The 23,717-nt window shown below is 41.8% G+C and overlaps 1 protein-coding gene across 1 annotated transcript in view; it reads left to right on the plus strand.

The window, feature by feature from the left end:
- Positions 1-23,717, plus strand: part of grik4 (glutamate receptor, ionotropic, kainate 4) — a 645,415-nt gene that overhangs the window by 446,947 nt on the left and 174,751 nt on the right. The window contains exon 7 of the mRNA XM_060943850.1: positions 5,746-5,907. Within this exon, the coding sequence (XP_060799833.1) occupies positions 5,746-5,907 (162 nt within the window). The remainder of the gene's footprint in view (positions 1-5,745; positions 5,908-23,717) is intronic.

Genomic DNA, 23,717 nt, shown 5'->3' on the forward strand with positions numbered 1-23,717 from the left:
TGTGTGTGTGTGTGTGTGTGTGTGTGTGTGTGTGTACTTCTCTGTCACTCAACCAGTCTTTGCAGCAGGATGCAACTGGTTTCCTCTGTTTCCATTGCCTTTTTTGTGTGTATGTGCTTATCAGAGGTGGACAAAGTACCCAACTTCATTACTTAACTCAAAGTACAGATCCCGCTGGTCAAATGTTACTCCGATACAAGTGAAAGTTGGACGGCCAAATTTTTACTTAAGTTAAAGTACTGAAGTACTTGCTTTTAAAAATGCTTAAGTATAAAACGCACATTTTCTGTCAATGCATCGTTGTATTATTGCCACAACGCTTACAAAACCTAACACCATTACCAAAGACAGAAATGTGAATTCACAAAATGAACACATGCCGTGCCATCATGGTGGTTTAACGTTAAGCTAGCTAGTCAGTGAAACTCCACCTGACATGCTAGCAAATTCTTTTCAAACTCGAACTCATACTGGGTAGCTAAAGTTATGAGAAAAGAAAGATTTATACACTCTGTTTATTTGGCAAGATTATGCTAAAACACATTTCTGAAAGCACTTCAGATGAGTTAACATTATTTGTGTTAGTGTAACTCTGTTTTTACATGCTAACTAACAGTGTCCAAGTTAACTAGCTATTGGCCCTTTTCCACTACCCTTTTTCAGCTCGCTTCAGCTCACTTCAGCCCGACACGGCTCGCGTTTCGACTACCAAAAAACAGCACGACTCAGCTCGCTTCAGCCCTGCTTAGCCCCTAAAACTCGCACCGTTTTGGAGTGGGGCTGAAGCGAGCCAAAGCGAGCCGAGTGAGGCTGGGGGCGTGAGCAGACACTCCCCTGTGCACTGATTGGTGAGGAGGAGTGTCCTCACATGCCCACACACGCCCCGCGAGCGCACTGGGATCTGTAAACACCGCAAACCCGGAAGGAGAAGAATTACGAATTACGAGAATTTCTGAAGCCTTATGCGCCTCGCCTCATCTATACGCTCTTGCCAGTATCTGTCCGCGTTGTCGGTGACAACAAGCCACAGCACCAAGACCAGCAACACTAACGACTCCATGTCCTCCATGTTTATTGTTTACTATTCGGGTCGTGAGACTACCGCTTAAAAGATCACTGATGTCACTGTTGGTGCTGCTTAACGACATCACCTGACGTCCACCCACTTTCGCTAACTCCACCCAATGTGTCCACCCACTTCCAGCCAGCACGGTTCAGCGCGGTTGTAGTCGAAATGCAACTCCAACAGCCCCACTCAGCTCGACTCAGCACGGCACGTCTCAGCCCGACTCAGCCGCATTTGTAGTGGAAAAGCAGCATATGTGTTAATGTTAGCCGTGGACAAGGCTATGGCAACTTGGCAGGTAAATCCATAGAAAGTCATTTGACTAATCAGACTGCATAGCTATTGCAATGTTATAGCTAGCTCTAAAAGCACAGACAACTTCATTGCAAGCTTTCTCTTGGAATAAAACCTTTACAGACCTCAATATGCTTCCGCAGGTTGGACGGCGAGTTTTTGTAGGCCATGATGTGGTTCGTTTTCTGCAAACAAAGCAAACGTTTAAAATGAAATGACTCTTTGATCCTTTCAGAAAACTGAAACATGGGTTCCAGGTAAAGCCATGGGTGCGTGCATTCTTCAGAAGAACCATCTCCTTCCATTCTGCCATCAACTGATCGTGTTAAATAACGCTGCTGAGAAATCATTGCACTTGATTTTATACAGTCTATGGATGTGATGTGACCCTAGTGATTACTGATCGTCTGTCTCAGTGTCATCTGCAGAAAAACCAATCACGTTTTATAAAAGAAAAGAAAAAACATCCACTTTCAAAGCTGCTTCATAGTAACGAGGACCTTGATAGAAATGTAGTGGAGTGAAAAGTACGATATTTGTCTTTCAGATGTAGTGAAGTTAAAGTCATAAGTTTCCAAAACAAAATTAATACTCAAGTAAACTACAGATACTCAAAAAGTGTACTTAAGTACAGTAATCAAGTAAATGTACTTCGTTACTGTCCACCTCGGGTGCTTATGACAGAAGGAGAGACATAAAAAGACAAAAGGGAGAGTGTTCTAAACTTTTTGTGACCAATGATTTTACATTTTATTCTCAGTTCTATGTTAAGTTTCCAAAATGCATTCTTTTAATGTCTGTTTATTATTTGACTTCATATCTAGTTCTTTGTTGAACAGTGTGTTAAACAGTGTTTACAGTAAACAGTTTTACTCCGTCTAATATTCAACGAAGCAAAGTCAGTGGACTTCTGTTCCCTTTTCTTTCGATGAGTTACGAATCAACATCCCTCCTGTTACGGGTAGAACGGTGGTGTAGTGGTTAGCACTGTCCCCTCACAGGAAGAAGGTTCTGGGTTCGAGCCCAGTGGCCAACGGGGGCCTTTCTGTGTGGAGTTTGCATGTTCTCCCCGTGTCTGCGTGGGTTTCTTCCGGGTGCTCCGGTTTCCCCCACAGTCCAAAGACATGCAGTTCGGTTAACATGGGGTGGCCTTGGGCTGAAGTGCCCTTGAGTAAGGTACCTAACCCCGAACTACTCCCCGGGCGCTGTAGTATACACTACCGTTCAAAAGTTTGGGGTCACTTTGAAATGTCCTTATTTTTGAAAGAAAAGCACTGTTCTTTTCAATGAAGATCACTTTAAACTAATCAGAAATCCACTCTATACATTGCTAATGTGGTAAATGACTATTCTAGCTGCAAATGTGTGGTTTTTGGTGCAATATCTCCATAGGTGTATAGAGGCCCATTTCCAGCAACTCTCACTCCAGTGTTCTAATGGTACAATGTGTTTGCTCATTGCCTCAGAAGGCTAATGGATGATTAGAAAACCCTTGTACAATCATGTTAGCACAGCTGAAAACAGTTGAGCTCTTTAGAGAAGCTATAAAACTGACCTTCCTTTGAGCAGATTGAGTTTCTGGAGCATCACATTTGTGGGGTCGATTAAATGCTCAAAATGGCCAGAAAAATGTCTTGACTATATTTTCTATTCATTTTACAACTTATGGTGGGAAATAAAAGTGTGACTTTTCATGGAAAACACAACATTGTCTGGGTGACCCCAAACTTTTGAACGGTAGTGTAGCTGCCCACTGCTCTGGGTATGTATGTGTGTGTGTTCACTGCTTCAGATGGGTTAAATGCCGAGAGGAATTTCACTGTGCTTGAGTATACATGTGACAAATAAAGGCCTCTTATTATTATTCTTCAAAAAGGAGGTATCAGTTCAGTTTTTCAAATGTCTCATCTCATTATCTGTAGCCGCTTTATCCTGTTCTACAGGGTCACAGGCAAGCTGGAGCCTATCCCAGCTGACTACAGGCGAAAGGCAGGGTACACCCACGAGGAAACCCACGCGGACACGGGGAGAACATGCAAACTCCGCACAGAAAGGCCCTCGCCGGCCACGGGGCTCGAACCCGGACCTTCTTGCTGTGAGGCGACAGCGCTAACCACTACACCACCGTGCCACCCTTTTTCAAATGTACATGGCAAAAACAGAATAACACGGCATTGTTTTAGCACTACAGCTTGAATAAAATGCTATGCATTGAACTTGTCTGCATTTGATTTGAATAGATTTGTATGATCTACAGCAGGGGTTTTCAAAGTGTGGGAGAGTCAGCCCCCCCTCGGAGAGCAAATAAACAACAGCGCCCCCCCCTTACAATTTTTGTTGTTGCTATACTTAATGTTCCATTCGTATTTTTAAAAAAATGGTTGTTGTACACATTTTTTTCTTTTTCACATTTTAAACATCTGTGCTTTTTAAAACATCTTGTTTTACACATTTTAAACATCCTATAGCATCGTTAGCTAGCATCTCTTGGCAGACAACACACTGTGGCCGTGGAGCATCTTCAGATCCAGTCCATGAAAATCCAAACTTTAAATAATCGTGGTCATACTTCCTTCTTTTTCCAGTCCCCCAGGATTCCGCGGGCCTTTTTTGTGATTGTTGTGGGCTAAAATGTCTGATGTTGCGGGGGGTTTTCCAAAAAATTGCGATGAAAGTTGCGGTGTTTTTTAGGTTTTTGTTGCAATTACATTGCGGGAGGAAGTGAAAGTTGTGAGAAATTGTTGCGATTTTCTCTTTTTGTGATTAAAATTGAGTGATATGTTAAATATTAAGTTATTACTGAAAAACTATTGATTAAAAAACAAAGAGAAATGATCCTATAAACAACTTTACCAATATAAAAGATTACCAGGATTACAAAAATGCAGAAAAATAGGCTTTACTTATCCAAATGCACCTGTTGGTTCAAAAGTTAAAGTGCAGAGAACCTCACAGCACAACATGAAGTTACCTTAAAATATAATATAAATGCCTCAGCTTTCATGTAAGAAAAAAAAACCTATTAATACTAGTACTGTGTGCAGGCAGTCTCTCCTGAAGACTAAATTAAACAATAATTATAAACTAATAAAATAAATGGCTCAGGCTTCATAGAAGAAAAAAACTATTTGAACAGAATCTCACAGTATGATGCTGAAGCTGCCTAAACAATGGAAAATAAAATACCATTTTGGCAAAAATGTTGGCATCCATTAACTTCTTGTATTAAGTAAAAAAAAAAATAAAGTGCACACAGTCCTTCACTGTAAACATAACACACTTCAGTGTTGCCAGATACTGCTGACGTTTTCCAGTCCAAAATATGTTCAAAACCCGCCAAAATGCACTTGAAATCATCCAATCTGGCAACACGACGCGCATGCTGCTTCTCTTGAACACACGGAAGTAAGGCGGAAGGTAGTTTGTCGACGTCACCTCAAGACGACGCCAACGATTGGTCAAATTTGCGGGAAAGTTGCGGTGATTGGATAGAATTGCAACACCGCCCTGAATTCGCGGGGATTGGTTGAATTTGCACTGAAGTTGCAAATCGCAACATCCTGGAGGCTCTGTTTTTTTGCTTGGCCCAGACTCTGTCTCCTCACTCACTGTAGCTTTAGGTACTAAAAACCATAGACAGCTAAAAACCGATCCATTTTGTCTCTCACGTTGCGCCCCCCCTGAAGAACTCTGGCGCCCCCCAGGGGGGGCACGCCCCACACTTTGAAAAGCCCTGATCTACAGGACCTCGCCACAGGGAGCCACAAGAATCATTACTTAGCAACATACTAGCTTATACGTATATTCACAATGTAACATACATCTGAACAGTTTGATGTTAAAATTTAAATAAATTTTATTTTAATAACAAATATCTAGTTATTTGTACTGTGGTGTCAAATATGGTCTGAAAAATGTACCGTCAAGTCTGGGAGTTTGAAATGGAAAATGTGGAGGAACCCTGCTCTCCAAATGGAAAATTAAGTTTTCTCCAGACATCAGATTGCGACCGATTATTTCTTGCTCAGCACTCATAGAAACAATCCACATCAGCATTTGAGTGAGCAATGACGGTGAGTGTGTAACTGTGCCATTATTGCTGAGACTTTTTAGAAGAGCCAGGCTGAACACAGCAGGCAACATCTGGCAATGTGATTAAGTTTTGATGGTCACAAATGTTTGCTTGTATACCCTTGCTCTCAGTCACTCGCAGGCCTGCGCCACCAAAGTTTAGACTCGGAGGAGGGCCACAGGTCTTAGGCTGCCACTTGGGACATGGCCTTTGTCATTTGGGATTCGGGAAGTGAGCAATACGCTGTGGTCTTGACATCCAGAAGGTTAGCTTATTTTACACAATTAAACTCATTCCTGCTGTCTTCCCTTAGGAATTCTCTCTGCTGCGACTGGATGATGTAGCTGATCAAAGGGTGAACATCATCGGCTTCTCAGTCTTCAACAGAACGCACCCCTTCTTCGACAATTTTCTTCTCAGCCTCAACCGCTCCTGGCAGGAGAACTGTGATCATGCCCCCTTCGCTGGCATGCCGGTATTTATTATTATTATTATTATTATTATTATTATTATTATTTTGATTAACCTTTATTTAACCAGGAAAGACTCCATTGAGATTAAAAATCTCTTTTACACGAGCGTCCTGGCCAAGACAGGCAGCAGCACAGTGAACAAAATATAGAGCCAATACATACATCCATACACACAACATTAAATAATTTACACAATAAAGAGATAATTTAAAAGTAATCAACAAAAGTTCATTAAAAGTAGCATTCCAAAAAATCAGGCAAAACATCTATAGCCAGGCTTGTAGTACTCGAGTCCGACTCGTGCCCTGATTTTAAGGACTTGTGACTTGACTTGGACGTGAGCACTGATGACTCAGACTCGTGCATTAACTGCATTCGGACTCATAAATTGGAGACGAGGACTCTGATTTTTTCTTTATTTTTTGCAACATGCCATCATAATTTGGCATAATATATTTATATCTACATTATTTTTATAGTAATTTCATGAAAGAGAATGCACATTCACCTGTTCATATGTCATGTTCAGGAACAAACTAACGGTAATGGCTAGGATTGTCCACTTTTTCCCACTGCACAGACTTCTTGTGCAGTGGGAAAAAATGCACTGCTACAGTATGTGTTCCATATGTAGAAGAACTATCAAGGAGATGACGGGGACAACCTCGAACTTCAATCGTCATTTGGTAAGACTCCACCCAGAGAAGGAAGTGACACGCTGTGTTCATTGCTCTGTTGATAGTGGGCGGGGCTTGCTGAGCGATGAACTAGCTAGTGTTAACCCTCTCTCATGTTATTTGCCCTGCTGATAGTGGGCGTGGCTTGCTGAGCAATGAACTAGCTTTTTATCTGTAGCCTGTTAACTAAAATGGGGCAGTCGAGCAGGAACGCTAGTCCAACACAGCAGCAGAGACGCTTTCACATAAAGGCAGCAACAGCCACCGTCAAATGCTGCAGTTGGAGTTTTGTTCTCGACTCAGACTTGACTCGAAATTTTTTTTAATGACTTAGACTTGGGGCGGCACGGTGGTGTAGTGGTTAGCACTGTCGCCTCACAGCAAGAAGGTCCGGGTTCGAGCCCCGTGGCCGGCGAGGGCCTTTCTGTGCGGAGTTTGCATGTTCTCCCCGTGTCCGCGTGGGTTTCCTCCGGGTGCTCCGGTTTCCCCCACAGTCCAAAGACATGCAGGTTAGGTTAACTGGTGACTCTAAATTGACCGTAGGTGTGAATGTGAGTGTGAATGGTTGTCTGTGTCTATGTGTCAGCCCTGTGATGACCTGGCGACTTGTCCAGGGTGTACCCCGCCTTTCACCCGTAGTCAGCTGGGATAGGCTCCAGCTTGCCTGCGACCCTGTAGAACAGGATAAAGCGGCTACAGATAATGAGATGAGACTTAGACTTGACTCGGACTCGAGGTTGAGTGACTCGACTACAACACTGTCTACAGCTGGATGTTTCTGTCTGCAAATCATTTAAAATCACTTTAAATACGTATTATGGGACCAACTGCTTAAGTTTCAAGTCAGTTTGTAACTGGTTCCAAGCAGAGGGCACAAAAAACTTCAATGCCTTTTTCCCCAATTCAGTACGGACCTTTGGAACAGAAAATAACAGATCCTGCGAACAAAGACTATAGTGGTCTTGCCCACACTTTTTTGACACATGTACACTTGAAGATAGGATGGAAGCAGACCTAAACTTTTAACACTTTTATATACGAGAACATACCACTGTTTAAGTCTACATATGGACAAGGCAGACCAACTAACACAAGCGTACAACAAACAATGATGAGTCAGAGCTTCGATATTTGTGATGGATCTTACTGCTCCATGGTAAACTGTGTCAAGAGCATGTAAACTCTGAGAAGATGCATGTACATAGATCACTATTTAATACAAAATGATTGTTGAATACTCTGCTATTTGTTTTGCCTTTTACTATCGATTTTTTTAAGACTTTTAATGTAAGTGGAAGAGAAAATGATGTGGAAAATGGAAGGTGACTATTTGCCATGGTTCTCTGACCACAAGGGCATTTTCCTTCTAAATCAGTGGAGTATTCGTGTTCAATATATTCTTGCATGTTTCAGATAGTAAAATCAGCATTGTGGTGTTTAGCATCTGTCTTTAGTTTCTGGATCCCAGCTTTGTGGAATAGTGTGAACGATAGGGCAGTGTGTGCAACAGAGTAATTGATTTAACTAAACACAATCAACTGATCAAACTGAACAATCTCAACATTATTGATAGCAGACCTTACTGCCTAAAAGTCGCCTGCTGCTTCAAAATATCCAGTTTGTGTTTCTGATATTCTCATGCCTCCCTGGCACTAGACACATTGCAGGCACTAGCAGCAGCACAGCATGTTTGTACCAGGCTTCTGGCAATCACATCTGAGCCAGCAGCTTGCCTGGGTCTGTTTGTATGTGTGGATATCGCTGCCCATTACACCTGCAGTTATGGGCAATATCTCATTAAGAGCCAGGAGAAACCTGGTGTTCTGGAAACAACCCACAATGCCATAGTATCATATACTATACGGATCATCATGTCAGTTCATTTGCATCTGGCTACATGCCATGAAGACATAAAAGCAGGGCTTCATTAGCTTATGCCACTAGTGAGACCATCTGTATCTGTATTAATGACATAAATCTCAACATTTGGCCACAGCTCCAATGTACTTTTGAGTGTGCGCAAGAGTGCACACTCAATTAATGCAGTTTATACAGTATATTGTGGGTTAGACAACTCACTTACGTACTTGGGTGACTATACCATAAGTTAGACCATTGCTGTGTCCGAAATCACTCACTCATTCCCTACTCCCTATCTAGGGAATTCTGTTTAGAGGACTATGTAATGAGCTCATTGGTAAAATGAAAAAACACTTTCGGACACTACTCCACCTCACCGTTATTTACGTCATTAAAACAGTGGGTTTTCAAAATAATAAATGCATGCATTTTTGCGTAAACTGAGCGTATTTCCCACATTAATAAATGCAAAGTGCTTTGTGTCTGCTGCATCTTTCAGTTCTTTTAAATCAAGGCTGAGTACTTTCTTCTTCGCCGCTGCCTTTTATTAAATCAAATTTGACAGTTTTGATTAATTCCTCGCTCTGCACTCTAACTTTTATTCTTGTATTTTATCCGTCTTATTCTATTTTAGCTTATTTTCTAGTCTCTTACTATTTTTAACTGTACTTGAACGTCCATTAATAATGTGTCTTCCTCCGTCCATTCACCCCAACACACTACAATATTCTTTCGATTACGTTCATTCTGTCTTATATTGAATATTGTTAGTTTTTTCTTTTTTATCAGACATCTAATTTTTTAGGTTTGTTTACCTGACATGTTTCGACGTACGACTGTCGTCTTCCTCAGAGTGTCACCGGATGTTATTGGTGACGCATCTTTTATCAGCTGATGTTTCCGAAGGCGTGGCCTTCCTGTCTGGATTGACAGGTCGGTCACGCCTTCTACTGTCAGTTCGTCCCCTGCAAGATGGCACTCCAGGTATGGGAGAGCATGTATGCTCCCTCATCTCGGTTGATGGTCCTCGGGCTTCGCTTACGGATCTCTATGGCCTCCCTGATCCAGCGCTGATGTTTATTATCTTCTGTGCGGATGACTCTGGCATTCCCCCAGTCCATAATATGATTTTCCCTTTTGCAGTGATCTGTTGTGGCTGACTTATAATTTTCCTGTTGTGCCTTTTCTTTTATTGTTCGGGTTTGTCTTGTAGCTGTCTCCTTTTCGCACTCTTTCTTATGTTCATTTTTTCTTGTGTTGAAACTCCTTCCTGTCTCCCCGATGTAAGTTTTATTGCATAATTGGCATGGAATCTCATATATGGTGTTGCATCTGTTGTCCGGATGTATTCTGTCTTTGGGATGAACCAGGATCTGACGGAGTGTTGTGTGTGGTTTGACAGGTGTGTTAATGTTGTATTTCCTCATTGCTCTTTGAATGCGTTCCATTATTCCCCTAATGTATGGTAATGTCACTACTCCCCTGTGTTCTTGTTTGTTGGTTTGTTTTTTCTCTTTCTTCTGTGTTTTATTGTTTTTGACCTGTTCCGCCCCTTTGGATATTGCCCATTGTGGATATTGACATGCCTTCAGTGCGTGTTGTATATGTTGTTTCTCCTGTTCTTTGTCCTGTGGATCTGTGATTATTGCTGTGCGTTCATGTAATGTTCTGACTACTGATATTTTGTGCATTATGGAGTGTTCGGAAGTCCAGTTTAAATATTGGTCGGTGTGTGTGGGTTTCCTGTGTACTTTTATTTTGATGTCCCCCTCTTCTGTGTGATGTATTTTTAAGTCCAAAAATGCTATTGACTGCTCCGTTTCCTCTTCATGTGTGAATTTTATATTGCCGGTATTGTCTATGGTGTTGAGATGGTCGGTGAGTTGTTGAGTGTGTCCCCTCTTTACTTTTTCCAATATGTCGTCCACATACCGTTTCCAGAGTGTTGGTCTGTATTCCGCTGGTATTGTAGTGAGTGCTTTCTGCTCCAGGTCTTCCATGAAAAAGCCGCACATGATGGCTGATAGTGGGTCTCCCATGGCAAAACCTTCCTTTTGTCTGTAAATTGTGTTCCTGAACTGAAAGTACGTGGATGTGGCGATGAATTGAAGGAGCTGAGTGATGTCTTGTACAGTGAGGTTTGTGCGTTTCTTGAGCGTCCTATCTGTTTTTAATTTGTCTTGTACTACCTGTATGGTGGCTTCGGTGGGTGTTCTGGTGAAAAGAGATATGACGTCGTGTGAAATGAAAACTTCGTCTTGTTGCATTTTTATGTTTTTTAGTTCTTCTGCCAGTTGTTTTGAGTTTTTGCAGTGTTGGTCTGTGAGTCCTAGTAATGGTTTCATTATTTCAGTGAGTGCTTTTGATAAGTTGTACGTCACTGAGCCAATGCTGTCTACTATGGGGCGTAATGGTGTTCCTGGTTTGTGTATTTTTGGTGTGCCGTAAATCCTGGGGATGACGTTGGCTGTGGGTACTAAATGATTATATGCCTGTTTATCTATTTTATTTTCATCGAGTAGCGGTTTGAGTAATGCTTTAAGTTTCTTTTGCTTGTCTTCTGTTGGGTCTTTTCTTAATATCTCGAAGGCATTGTCACTGAGTAATTCCATCATTTTGTGTTCATATTCATCGGTGTCCATGATAACTGCTGTTCTGCCTTTATCTGCTGGGAGGATTATAAGAAGATAATAAACATCAGCGCTAGATCAGGGAGGCCATAGAGATCCGTAAGCGAAGTCCGAGGACCATCAACCGGGATGAGGGAGCATACATGCTCTCCCATACCTGGAGTGCCATCTTGCAGGGGACGAACTGACAGTAGAAGGCGTGACCGACCTGTCAATCCAGACAGGAAGGCCACGCCTTCGGAAACATCAGCTGATAAAAGATGCGTCACCAATAACATCCGGTGACACTCTGAGGAAGACGACAGTCATACGTCGAAATGTCAGGTAAACAAACCTAAAAAATTAGATGTCTGATAAAAAAGAAAAAACTAACAACACTACAATATTATTTCCATTTTTGAACCACAGCTTATAAATTTTGTCTCATGCCCGTTGTCCTCAGGAAAAATAAACTACTGCTATACTTGATCTAAAGTACTTAACGGTCCTTATGAAACAGCGCGACCACGATGCATGATGGTATATATTGTTTGGCTAGTGACCATCGGTTGTACACTACTTTCCATGGTGCCTTGTGGGATACTCTGAGTCCACTATATAGGGCGTAATAATTCTCACTATACGTTCGGACAGCGCTACAAAATGGCGAACTCGCTATATAGTCCACTATGTAATGAGTGATTTCAGACACAGCACATGAGTTAGTTCTGCTTCATATCAGCTTGCAGGACAATGGGCACTGCTGAGCCACATTCTTGCATTTTAAGCATCGAGACACAGCCACTGAAAGTACATCAAGATCCGTCGCTGTATTCTCTACTTTCACATTACCCATAATGCCTTGCGCCTTGGGGGGTAACCAGGTGCTATATTTGTTTACTAAGTCAGATAACCTCAGCCATTTCTTCAAATTCACATGGGGAAAAATGACTTTTCCTGATTTATAGTTTCATAGAATACCTAAAAAGGCTAAGTCGAAAAGCACAGTTAGACAGAACTCGCCGTCAAAATTTTACACTGACAGACAGTACGCGACTGTGTTCTGCACACTTCAGTGGTGGAGTAACGTCTGATGATCCAAGCCATATGTCTTTGTGTTTAGTCATAAAAAGTGCAAAGAACAAGTCAAAGAACTGAAAAAGACAACATTATTGAAGGATCAAATCCCAAAACAAAGCTCAAACGATGCAGTGTAAGTAAGCGTACATGCCCTTCACTTGTCAGTGTTTCTGTAGGGAGATCGAATGTAGTATTTGACCCTGTAGTCCTAACAGTTTCCTCGAACAGCCCAAAGATTGTCGTAATCTGGTAGCGTATAAGCTTGAGGAAAATCAGAGTGAAGGAAATCAAAATCAACTTCAAAAATAAATCTGACAGTCCTGCTGTGTTTGCAGTACTAACTTGACTGAATGAACTCCTTGCTTGTGTTCCCCTTCACAAAACTTTTTTTTTTTCTTACGGCTTTCTCATCGTAACCATCTCATCTCATCTCCTCTAGCCGCTTTATCCTGTTCTACAGGGTCGCAGGCAAGCTGGAGCCTATCCCAGCTGACTACGGGTGAAAGGCGGGGTACACCCTGGACAAGTCGCCAGGTCATCACAGGGCTGACACATAGACACAGACAACCATTCACACTCACATTCACACCTACGGTCAATTTAGAGTCACCAGTTAACCTAACCTGCATGTCTTTGGACTGTGGGGGAAACCGGAGCACCCGGAGGAAACCCATGCGGACAACATGCAAACTCCACACAGAAAGGCCCTCGCCGGCCATGGGGCTCAAACCCTGGACCTTCTTGCTGTGAGGCGACAGCGCTAACCACTACACCACCGTGCTGCCCTCGTCGTAACCAGCACCCAGCAAAAAACATTTCACTGTGGATTCTTCTATGATCAGTGTCGATCTTTCTCAGCTCTTCTGCCAATCTTTTAACTTGTGCAGGTCAGTAATTGCTGGAACCCCCGTGTTTACAGATGAAGGGCACTAAGTCACTGTCACCTGAACTAGAGATGCTCAAAACGTTCGAGACGATATTTGCAAGCGCTTTTTTACCGATTGATTTCTCGAAGTCCACAGAAAAGGCTTTGCAGATTTCTTTAAGCTTTAGTTTAGTTAGTTTTGACACTTCTTTGAAGGTTTTAGGGAGATTTAAATTTGAAAGATTACTGTCCGTGTGCGACTGCATGTTGTTTTAGTTTGTTTATATTTTGGTTACCCCCCAAGGCACAAAGCATTATGGGTAATGTGAAAGTAGTCAATGTGACATGACTGTATGCTCCTTCAAGCTCTGCACTTCATTGCACTGTTGCATTACCACTAACAGCTTCTGCAATTGGCTCATACAGGCACTCGCTTATCCTCTGTCATGGGACTGATAAGCCAAGTTTCTGGCTGTTTCTATTCCTGCTGCTGTGACACCGTGAAGGAGCTTACATTTTTCTTCCCAGATGCCTCTGCAGCTATCCTTGCTGTGGCAGCGCAGTACTAGAGGTGATGAATAGCCAGCAGTATATCCATAGCCTGAAAGGTGCACTTATCACATCGCTATTATGCCGCAGTTAGGACAAGGCTCTGTACGGTAAATGCCTGTCGCAGACATTCAGAACCTAAACAATTTGGACATTGATCATGTCCATTGTCCAACTTCATCAGGGCTTGGCAGAGCTAACAACTTGCCATCCTGCTCTGGAATACATAAGCTATGTGTTTATGGATTTATTAAGATTATAAGATTAGCTGGTCCCATGCTGCTGCACATCAAGACCATGTGTCTGGTTTGGTGAAAGAGCCAACTGTGGCTGCAGTAGTAAGGTCAAACAATCAAATTATCATTACTCATCATTATCAACACACTATCTCTATCTAGAGATTATAGATTCAACAATATTAACAATTTTTATACATACAGGACACTTTTTTGATGGAATAAAAACGTGTTCTATTCCCTTCGAGTGGGTTTCATTCATTTGGTTTGATAGCATGCAATATTGTTCGTATATCACTTATCCTACATGTATTATGCCACTCTACCCAATGGAGAATGAGCGTTGAATATGGTTTACGATATTGCATGGTTGTCGAGACAATATGACGTCACATGTCGGAGATGTAAAACTTCCGCAGTAGCGAGCGACTGTGACAATTTGTGAACAAACATGGTGGCCAGGTTTGATTCATTAAATACAGCAGATTTTGAGAGAATTTTGAAAGAGAAAGATGCGTTGAACACCTGAAAGGAATGTATAATAATAATAATGGCTTTTTTTCATGGTATATCAGATATATTCCATTCAACTTGTTTTATATCATGCTAGCTGGATTAGTCCTGGGTAAGGTATTAGGCAGAGACCCGTCCACCCGTAAATTTGACGGGCGATTGCCGATTTCAACGGGCAAGTATACACACAGACGGATACTGAAACGGACGATAATGCCGAAAATTTTCACACATGAATACTCCCACATGTCATCCGATAAATCCAGTTATGTTCCGCCCACACACGGACTGGCCATCGGGAGTAGCGGGAGTTTTCCCGGTGGGCTGGTGGTTCAGCGTGGGCCGGCGGAGAAAAAAAAAAAAAACAGTTGCGCGCTGGCCTTTAATATGATAAGCAATGTTAACAGTTTCTTTAACAAACTGTTAACATTGCTTATTACAGTTGCGCGCTGGCCTTTAATATGATAAGCAATGTTAACAGTTTGTTAAAGAAACTGTTAACATTGCTTATCATATTAAAGGCCAGCGCGCAACTGTTTTTTTTTTTTTTTTTTCTCCGCTGGCCCACACTGAACCACCGGCCCACTGGGAAAACTCCCGCTACTCCCGATGGCCAGTCCGTGTGTGGTTCCGCCATCATTTACAAATCGTAAGAAACACAGTTTAATACGAAAAATACTGAAAACTTGAAATGAAAAATCAGAATATTTCATCGTTTCCGCCATTTTGGCCCGCACTGAATCTTGTAACATGCGGACTGAATAAATCGCGAATTCTGATTGGTCGAAAATTGCCAAACACCCTGCGTTGTAGTTTCCTCTTTCTTGGCGGGAGAACCGCATTTTTTTTTGCTGACTCACTCTTCTGGATCAAGATGAATCCCAACAAACGCCCCAAATTGAATGTGACAAAAACTGATTCGTTTTTCCACAAAAAGACAGAAAAGGTATGTGTGATACATTGATTAACAAGGGGGGTTCATTGGGGTATGGTAAAATAGAATACTGTTGGGTTTTTTTTTTTTATTAAATACTGTAACTAGATCAAAAGATTATATACAATTCATTGTTGTTTATTTTCTTTTCACTTTTGTTACCAAATCAAACACCATACATACATCTGATACATTCAGGAGTGAAACTGAAAAAAATACAAAGTAAAAATATGCAATATTTCTGATCAAAAATTACACGCCATTTCACCCTGAAAATGTCCTAGAATGCAGGAAATGAAGTCTAAATTTCAAAAATTTTCTGGGGGGGCATGCCCCCAGACCCCCCTAGAGGGACTTCGCGCCTGCGGCGCTCGTCTTCGCACCTGCGGCGCTTATCAGGATTATATAAAATATTATTTTTGACTGGTAAATTTCTTTTTCTGCCTAATACCCTAGTCCTGGGTATGGCTTTAAACTGCAACTGGTGGTGAGTCTCAGGTCCGGGAGGACTTGAGTATTGGGGATACTTGAGTATTGGGGATTAGTAATGGTGATATAATCACCATTGCCCCAGGTCCGCTCTGACCCGGAATGGTAGCACCTGCCTGGGTTTCAGCTGTGGGTTAAATAGTACATCACCAATAAGGTGCTGGCAGCAGGGCACTTTTCGGTGCAATGTGGCAGATGAACCCAACAGGGTCAATGGCACACCACCAGATGACATGCGGAAGAGCCACTCAAATGACCAACAGATGGCATCATTTGGCAAGTCAGTTGTCACTGCGAGGCAAATTCCATACCCGTCAGGTCTGTGGCACTTTTGTGCACCACTTGGGATCAGGTCTGGAGGTCCGGAGAGACAACACAATGGGGGCATGATGTCGTTTGTCTTACCTTACCATGCAAGGTGCTTCATTAGGAAAGGAGAATAGTATGCAAGAGCTCACAAGGCCAGATATTCCATGGCGGCTCAGCCGGGCCATTTGTGCCACCGCTGCGAACGACTCTGTCACACTGGTGCGGACCTTGCGGCCCATCCGTGCATCCTAATGAAGCAGTGATCATCACTAGCGATGGACAGCCAACGACAACGATGACTATCATGCTAGCTGAATGGAATATTAAGGCTAAGGTTCTTTTATTTGTCATTTCAACCCTAAACAGTTGGTACAGTATGCAGTTAAAACGGAACAATATTTCTCCAGGACCATGGTGCTACATTAAACATCACAGGACTACAATCTACAATCTAAACATCACAGGACTACAATCTACAACATAAATAAAGTGCAAGCGTGCAACAAGTGCAATATTGCAGACAATAAACGACACAGACAACATAAAGTGCAGAGTATTCATACAGGTAGTCGTCGACTTACGACTGCGTTTGGTTACGACTGACCGGTCGTAAACCGATCTGGTCGTAAGTCGGCCTATGTTAAATGAACGTAAGTATATTGTGATGTGTAATGATATTGTAATCATCTTAAAGTCTTATTTTATCAACATTTTCTTATTTCATTACCTTGGCTCATTATTTGGTTTAAGTCAAACACTGCATACTACACTGCGTACAGTACAATTCGTTTAATATGTGCAAAACAAAAAATATGAAATACAGGTGTGAAAAATAGAAAACCTTTTAGTTTGAAACATACCAAAATAGGCGGCACGGTGGTGTAGTGGTTAGCGCTGTTGCCTCACAGCACGAAGGTCCGGGTTCGAGCCCCGTGGCCGGTGAGGGCCTTTCTGTGTGGAGTTTGCATGTTCTCCCCGTGTCCGCGTGGGTTTCCTCCGGGTGCTCCGGTTTCCCCCACAGTCCAAAGACATGCAGGTTAGGTTAACTGGTGACTCTAAATTGAGCGTAGGTGTGAATGTGAGTGTGAATGGTTGTCTGTGTCTATGTGTCAGCCCTGTGATGACCTGGCGACTTGTCCAGGGTGTACCCCGCCTTTCGCCCGGAGTCAGCTGGGATAGGTTCCAGCTTGCCTGCGACCCTGTAGAAGGATAAAGCAGCTAGAGATAATGAGAGAGACATACCAAAATACAAATGTAAAACATAGCAAAATACAAAACTTAGTGACCGCTGGCATCACTGGTGCTTGGCTGTGGGTCGTCTACATCATCATCAGCTGTTGCAGCGCTCAGGCTAGCGGGAGGATTTGCTCGTTTCATAAACCAGGAGCTGGGGCGGAAACTGTCATACGTGTTGAGAGGCTGGATGCTGGGCGGGGCCAGGAGCTGGGGCGGAAACTGTCGTACGCGGTGTGAGGCTGGATGCTGGGCGGGGCCAGGAGCTGGGGTGGAAACTGTCATACGTGGCAAGAGGCTGGATGCTGGGCGCTGCTGGGAGCTGGGGCGGAAACTATCGTACGCTCAGCTAGCTCAGCTGGGAAACACTTGCCAGTCATAACCAGACGGTTGTAAAGTCGATCAGTCGTAAGTTGCATAGGTCGTAAGTCGACGACTACCTGTATTGAGGTAGTATATGAAAAGGAAATAAATAAATTTAAGCCTTGTGTGTGTGAGAGACATTGTAAACATTGTAAGTGATGGTGCATTATTGATATTAAATATATCTGATAGGCCACTCAACACCAGCCAATATTATTTAAATATCAAAGCATTGGCATGCAAAATAATTCTTTGATTCCAAGACAAGGATGGGAAAGAGAATGAGGATGTCATAGTGAAGGCCTTTTATAGGTTAACCACATGCAGTCCTAATCACAAGTTGACAGCTTTGCTATCAGCGCTTAGCAAGAAAAGGATCAAAAAACTCATATTCCTCTAGTTCTGAAGGAAATTGCCTTGAGGATCCAGAACAAATGGGTTAGAACTGTTTACATGGCTGTTTGTAGACCTCTGGATAACCCTAAAACTGAGGAACAAAGCTTTTATTATTTATCACACACAAATGCTCATACATCCACATAAACAGGAACTTCTGTGTTCTTTGTTCCCTCTGCTCTCGTTCTGTGCTTAAATTCCTTCAGGTCATGTAAAGATTATAAGGTACTAAAAAATTTAAGATAATCCTTGTTTCATGTCATGATTTCACAGGAGTAGAAAGCAGTAACATTTGGGAGTTTTAAGATACACGAATTTGTTGGTGCATTTCATTTACAGGGCTACACGTCACCTGGATCAGCATTTCGTGACAGCTGCCCTTAGCCTGTCTAAACTTTTATAAAGAACTTTTCCAATTTTGATGTCAAGTTGATATAATGTCTTGGATTTCTGTTGACATTGGCAGAGGTGGACAAAGTACCCAACTTCATTACTTAAGTCAAAGTACAGATCCCGCTGGTCAAATGTTACTCCGATACAAGTGAAGGTTCTCCAGTCAAATTTTTACTTCAGTTAAAATACTGAAGTACTTGCTTTTAAAAATACTTAAGTATTAAAATTACATTTTCTGTCAACGCATTGCTGTATTATTGCCACGACACTTACAAAACCCAATGCCTCTGAAGCAACTGACTGGATTTACTGACTAGCTTGTAGAAACTGTAGAATAAACGCCTGGTAGAACGTTACAAAATTAAACACAACTGAACTGAAAAAGAGCCACTGTCATTTTCTTTCTCATCTCATCTCATTATCTCTAGCCGCTTTATCCTGTTCTACAGGGTCGCAGGCAAGCTGGAGCCTATCCCAGCTGACTACGGGCAAAAGGCGGGGTACACCCTGGACAAGTCGCCAGTTCATCACAGGGCTGACACATAGACAACCATTCACACCTACAGTCAATTTAGAGTCACCAGTTAACCTAACCTGCATGTCTTTGGACTGTGGGGGAAACCGGAGCACCCGGAGGAAACCCACGCGGACATGGGGAGAACATGCAAACTCCACACAGAAAGGCCCTCGCCAGCCCCGGGGCTCGAACCCAGGACCTTCTTGCTGTGAGGCGACAGCGCTAACCACTACACCACTGTGCCGCCCCCATTTTCTTTCTTTTTTTTTTTTTTTATTGTAACACTCCTCCCCACCCCACAAAGCAGCATGGTCGTGTTCTGACCCAGCTCTGGCAGTGTGTGCACACATGCATATGTATATTAATCAGGAGGACAGTGGAATAGCTGTAAATGCAGCTTGCTCAGAAAATAAAAATAACAATTCAACCTGATTAAAACCCGGGTCCACACCTCTAGCTTCATAAAGGCCCAACAGCAACACTACTTTAAGCAAGACCATCATCTGACATCAAAATAAAAAAATTCCAGCAATTTGTTGTGACTGACTCGTACAATACTGTCCATCTCACAGGTCTCATGTACGCAAGTGTATGCATTCATGCACATATGAATCTGCCTGTGGAATCATGGTGGTTTAATGTTAAGCTAGCTAGTCAATGAAGCGCCACCTGACATGCGAGCAAAATCTTTTCAAACTTGAAATCATATTGAGTAGCTAACGTTACGAGAAAAGAAAGATTTCTACATTTTGTTTATTTGGCAAGATTATGCTAAAACATATTTCTGAAAGCACTTCAGATAAGTTAACGTGATTCATGTTAGCGTAACTCTGTGTTTACATGCTAACTAACAGTGTCCAAGTTAACTAGTTATGTGTTAACGTTAGCCGTGGACAAGGCTATGGAAACTTGGTGGGCAAATCCAGAAAGTCATTTGACTAACCAGACTGCATAGCTATTGCCACGTTATTGCTAGCTCTAAAAGCACATAAAATTTATTTGCAAGCTTTCTCTTGGAATAAAATGTTTACAGACCTCAATATGCTTCCGCAGGTTGGACGGTGAGTTTTTGTAGGCTGTAATGTGGTTCGGTTTAGGCAAACAAAGCAAACATTTAAAACAAAATTAATCTTTAACCCTTTTAGAAAACTGAAACATGGGTTCCAGATAAAGCCATGGGTGTGTGCATTCTTCAGAAGAACCGCCTCCTTCCATTCTGCCATCAACTGATCGTGTTAAATAATGCTGCGGAGAAATCATTGCACTTGATTTTATACAGTCTATGGACGTGACCTGACCCTAGTGATTACTGATCGGCTGTCTCAGTGTCACCTTTGAAAAAAACAATCACATTTTAGAAAAGAAAAGAAAAAACATCCACTTTCAAAGTCACTTCATAGTAATGAGTAACGAGGACCTTGATAGAAATGTAGTGGAGTGAAAAGTACGATATTTGTCTTTCAAATGTAGTGAAGTTAAAGTCAAAAGTTGCCCAAAAAATTAATACTCAAGTAAAGTACAGATACTCAAAAAGTGTACTTAAGTACAGTACTCAAGTAAATGTACTTCGTTACTGTCCACCTCGGGTGCTTATGACAGAAGGAGAGACATAAAAAGACAAAAGGGAGGGTGTTCTAAACTTTTTGTGACCAATGATTTTACATTTTATTCTCAGTTCTATGTTAAGATTCCAAAATGCATTCTTTTAATGTCTGTTTATTATTTGACTTCATGTCTAGTTCTTTGTTGAACAGTGTGTTAAACAGTGTTTACAGTAAACAGTTTTACTCCGTCTAATATTCAACGAAGCAAAGTCAGTGGACTTCTGTTCCCTTTTCTTTCGATGAGTTACGAATCAACATCCCTCCTGTTACGGGTAGAACGGTGGCGTAGTGGTTAGCGCTGTCACCTCACAGGAAGAAGGTTCTGGGTTCGAGCCCAGTGGCCGACGGGGGCCTTTCTGTGTGGAGTTTGCATGTTCTCCCCGTGTCTGCGTGGGTTTCTTCCGGGTGCTCCGGTTTCTTCAACAGTCCAAAGACATGCAGTTCGGTTAACATGGGATGGCCTTGGGCTGAAGTGCCCTTAAGTAAGGTACCTAACCCTGAACTGCTCCCCGGGCGCTGTAGTATACACTACTGTTCAAAAGTTTGGGGTCACTTTGAAATGTCCTTATTTTTGAAAGGAAAGCACTGTTCTTTTCAATGAAGATCACTTTAAACTAATCAGAAATCCACTCTATACATTGCTAATGTAGTAAATGACTATTCTAGCTGCAAATGTCTGGTTTTTGGTGCAATATCTCCATAGCTGGTTTGATGTACACCTTGCAAGTGGAATAAATCCATCCATCCATTATCTGTAGCCACTTATCCTGTACAGGGTCCTGTCCCAGCTGACTATGGATGAGATGCAGGGTATACCCTGGACAAGTTGCCAGATCATCACAGGGCTGATACATAGAGACAAACAACCATTCACATTCACACATACGGTCAATTTAGAGCCACCAATTAGCCTAACCTGCATGTCTCTGGACTGTGGGGGAAACTAGAGCACCCAGAGGAAGCCCACACGGACACGGGGAGAACATGCAAACTCCACACAGAAAGGCCCTCTTCAGCTGCTGGGCTTAAACCCAGGACCTTCTTGCTGTGAGGCGACAGTGCAAACCACGACACCACTGTGCCACCTGGAATAAATACATTTGTGGCTAAATTAAGAAGAACAAGTCTTTATTCTTGTCACGTTCCTCCTTTGCATTTAAACACACACACACAGAGCATGCATGCGCAGTAGGCAGAATAAATAAATATGTTTGTGGGTAAATTATATGGATCTGTGATGCCTGCTGGAAGAGAAGAGCAGGGAGGATTGAGAATTGAACAGCTGTGGTTTGTTTACACCCGATACTAAAACTTGTAGCGTCCTAGCAACCATCGCAAAGACGTGTACAAAGCCCAGAAATTCCTCCTTACCCAGGCAAAAACAATACAGGATTTATCTTGTAGTGTTTTGATCCCCAGATCTTTAACCCAACCACCATACTTGCCAACCCTTCCGATTTCGGCGGGAGGCTCCCGATTTTAGCCTCCGTCTCCCGCCTCCCGATCGTATTTGTTAAAAACTGGATAATCTCCCAGTTTTGAGGAAATCCCTACTGCCAAGTTAAAAATACTCCCGATTATGTCCAATCAGAATCGTATGAGAAACACTGCTGACATCAACTGATTTTTAACCAATCAACGAGCAGAACGACAGTCACTTCCGTAATGTAGGATTCACCTAGGCTGTCCGACATTTTTTACAAGCAGTCATTCATCATGGCTACTAAACCAAATACCAAACGACAAAAATATGAATGCAAATACCAAGTTGCATGGGAGAATGAATTTCCATGGATAAGCAAATGTTCACCCAGCCAGACCAATGCATTTTGCAAGGTAAGACTACAAAGCGATTCATTTATCCCAATTATTCAATTGTGATTCAATTATCCCAATCTTATGGTGGGGTAAAAGCAGGTAAATTACATTTTCTTCAAAACTATAATAGGTCATTCACACCCTTTTATGTAAATGCTTAATGTTCTTATTTTTTAATTAAAAATAATTGATCATTTGTACGTGTGTATGTAACAAGTACTTATGAGACATTGAAATTAACTTAAGATTTATGTTTTGTATTTTTTTTTGTAGTAAGAAGTATAATTAAATTGCATATACGGTACAGTAGGATCTGCACCTCTGTATAAACGAAATATATTTATCGTATTGAAATGTTTTTAACTCTTGAGAATTTCTTTTTGCAGTTGTGTCGCAGAAATTTTATTCTTAGTGCTATTTTGAATTTATGTTTGAAAGTTTTAAGTGAAAGTTTACAAGTGAAATTATAAACATTCTTCTAAAGCATCACTTGTGTTGTTTTCTGTGTATGTATACAATATTCAGGCACGAGATTTTTCAGCTAAATCTGATTTAAGCAGACTTCCCTTTCATAGTTATTATATTAAAATTCAAGACGAGTATTATTTCAGATTTTTCACTCAGCTCTCTCATGCCTGATACATGAATCCCATAACCGATAGTAATTGATAGAACAAAATCAACAATTCAAAAACTCTTTAATTATATAAATTTAAAATGGCTTGCAATTAATTGGGATCCACTGTTTTTATCGTTTCAACCGCGCATCATACCCTCGTCCAATTGAAAATGTCATTCACGCACTTTTCTCCCCCATGAGAATTTTGAAAAGTTGGCAAGTATGAGCCACATATAAGAAGTTGTACTTGTGTTAGAACAGGTTGAGAACCCCTGTTCTAACACATTTCCCAGACTAATCCAGAATATTATGACAACTGATTTTGTAGCCAAGTATACTTGTGGAATGCAGAATCGCATAATACTGATGAGTAATGTAACTGATAAAAATCGACAACCGATGCCTATTGGAATAAGCATTGAGAAATGTTTAAATAGGTTTATCATATGTAGTTGTCATGTGCAGGTATCATGCATGAGCACTTTCCTTCAAGGTGACATATTATACCCCTTTTCCACAAGTTGACAAACTTCCCTGAAGTCTTAATGAATTTTATTTTTTTCGCGGTCCGGTTTCCATCAAATCCTGCGCTCTGATTGGCTGGCGAGTGGGTCAGTATCCTACGGTACGGACCCCAGTTACGGACCCCAGTTACGGACCTCTGGCGACTCGCTCGTTCACAACAATAAAAAACATAGTAGCAATTTTTGTCAACATTTATTTTCGCATTTCTCAGAAGAATAGCATT

The sequence above is a fragment of the Neoarius graeffei genome, chromosome 17 (genome assembly GCF_027579695.1).
Source record: "Neoarius graeffei isolate fNeoGra1 chromosome 17, fNeoGra1.pri, whole genome shotgun sequence".
Lineage (NCBI taxonomy): Eukaryota > Metazoa > Chordata > Actinopteri > Siluriformes > Ariidae > Neoarius > Neoarius graeffei.